Source organism: Marmota marmota, unplaced genomic scaffold (genome assembly GCF_001458135.2).
Source record: "Marmota marmota marmota unplaced genomic scaffold, marMar, whole genome shotgun sequence".
NCBI classification, from domain to species: Eukaryota; Metazoa; Chordata; class Mammalia; order Rodentia; family Sciuridae; genus Marmota; species Marmota marmota.
Window position 1 is genome coordinate 19,562,121 of NW_026000174.1, and position 2,219 is coordinate 19,564,339.

Consider the following 2,219-nt stretch of genomic DNA (forward strand, 5'->3'; position numbering starts at 1 on the left):
CCCACTCAGAGCGCTGTTCGAGGGTAGGGTCTCCGCGCCTGGTGTGCGACTTGGATTCTGGAGATAGCCTCGTGATCACTCCTACCCCTCCTGGACCTTCCTTTCCCTCGCGCCCAGGGGATTATCCACTCTCCCTGAACTCCTTCACAGACCACCATTAGCCAGGGCACAACGCCCAGCCCCCTCCTCAGCACCAACACTTTTACCCCCTCTAGCGGATAAAGCTCGGGCTCATCCCCCTTCCCTGGGAACCCCCACAGTCCCCAGGCTTCCCCCTCGCCGGGACTCTGCTATGGACGACATTTTCACTCAGTGCCGGGAGGGCAACGCGGTTGCCGTGCGCCTGTGGCTGGACAACACGGAGAACGATCTCAACCAGGGGTGAGCTGAAGCGGTTGGAAGTCTCTTTCTCCACTACGTGGGGTGTTCACATCCAGTGGGGGACTGCTGACTTAGCCATCCAGTGTAATGAGCGCTAAGCACAGCCTGTCGTGGGCAAAAGGTCTCCACAGAGGAAGCAGTGTTTGCGCCGAATCTTAACTGTTAAGTTTCACAAGCAGAGGCTGCAAAGAGCTTCACAGCCTTAATGAACTACATGGGCAAACGTTAGGAGGCAAGACAGCACAGAATGCCAGGATATTGTCTGGAGTTACATGTTGCTGGAGGATAGAAGAGCTCTGTGGGATGGAGCATTGGGTATAAGTGAAAAAGAACAAGAGAAAGGGCTGGAGAGACCTGCAGGAGTCATGCTTCTATTCTAAGAGCTTGGTTTTAAGGTTGTGTAGTGATAAGATGTTCCATGAGTATCATCTTAGATGCTTTGTGAAAAGCATGCAATTTCCTAGTTCATCCTAGAAGTGATGTTTTGGATCACATTTGGGAAGGTGAAAAATGAGATGTGATCAGCTTCCAGAAATATTAAGGATGAAAAATTAATGGGCTTGGGGTGGAAAATGAAGGATGGCTTTGACTTGGGCTGGGCACTTGGACAGATCTAGTGGTTGCTTTTACTGAGATGGAGAAAACTGAAGGTTGAGGCTTTCTGTTCTGTACATATTAAACTTAAGGTGATTGTACAGCAACTTGGAAATGTTAAGTAGGTTTACATAGATTTGGAGTTCAGGAGAGAGATCTGACTTTTAAGCAGATTGGAGATACAGTAGCATGTACATGATAGTGAAGATAGTCTCAGTAGGAGATGAAAAGCCTGGCCGACTGAAAAGATACAATCAGAAGTTGAAGAAATAGAAAATAAAGGTTAGAGAATACATGTATTAACAGAGAGGGAATAGTGAATAATAGTATAGGCTACTGAGAAGTCAAAGAACCTAAACGTTTTGAAGTTACTGTTGCATTTACAATTAGAATATATTTTATGATCTCTGAGTGCTGTTTCAGATGATTAATTGGTGAAGAAATCAAACTACATAGGGTTCCTTCAATTGAGGAACTGTACTGAATACCTCCTGTGGTGGGTGCTAGTCCCACAACCATAGATAATCTTTGTCCTCAAGGTGGTGACTTGGGCAGGTGGAAAGTGAATGGGAGGTGAGGAAATAAGAGAAAATAAATGTGGATTAGTTTTCAATGTTGCCTGACGCAAGAAACCAAGACAAGCAGTAGTGTTGGCAATTCAGGATAGTGGATTTTAATTTTTTAGCTTTTTTTTTTTTTTTAAAGTGCGGGAGTGATTACTCTTTAGGTTTGAGAGATCACGATCATCTATCATCTTAGTCCAGGCTGCACTGGTTCCAATAGTCTTATGCTGTTTTTCTTTAATAATTTGCAAAATCACTAGTTTCATTTCCCATATAATTCATAAAGGGTACTCTGATAAGAGAGTGGGTACAGTAATTATTCTGTTCTGAGGAAATATAGAGGTTTAGGCAGAGCTGCCCAGTGTGACAGACATATTTGAAGATTCCTCACTGCCAAAAGGTGAAGAGGTAGCATTGGTGATATCGGAAGATTTCATTGCTGGTTTGAGGTACTAGAGTATGGGAGCCCAATCTGTCTATATGCTGGATATGAGGTGGTGGTTAATTCCCTGCAGGCCTGCTTGAGATAATAGTCCAGACTTCGAAGTAACAAGCAGCCTGACAGTGGACAGCACCCTTTTGCCCATACCTATGCCGTCAAATTTGGGGTCACAAACTGCTGGAAGCTGATAAGGGTATAAATTGAAGGTGGGAGGCAAAGGGGGGGGTTGGAGGTGAGTC

At 44.9% G+C, this 2,219-nt stretch overlaps 1 protein-coding gene across 7 annotated transcripts in view; it reads left to right on the top strand.

Moving 5' to 3' along the window:
- The window catches only part of Ilk (integrin linked kinase), a 6,206-nt gene that overhangs the window by 352 nt on the left and 3,635 nt on the right, over positions 1-2,219 (top strand). For 4 of the 7 annotated variants that reach the window (XM_015477571.2, XM_015477575.2, XM_015477570.2 and 1 more), the window contains exon 2: positions 216-381. In XM_015477571.2, the coding sequence (XP_015333057.1) occupies positions 293-381 (89 nt within the window). In that variant the 5' untranslated portion in view covers positions 216-292. The remainder of the gene's footprint in view (positions 1-215; positions 382-2,219) is intronic. The other 3 variants (XM_015477573.2, XM_015477576.2, XM_015477572.2) reach the window with 1 other exon arrangement.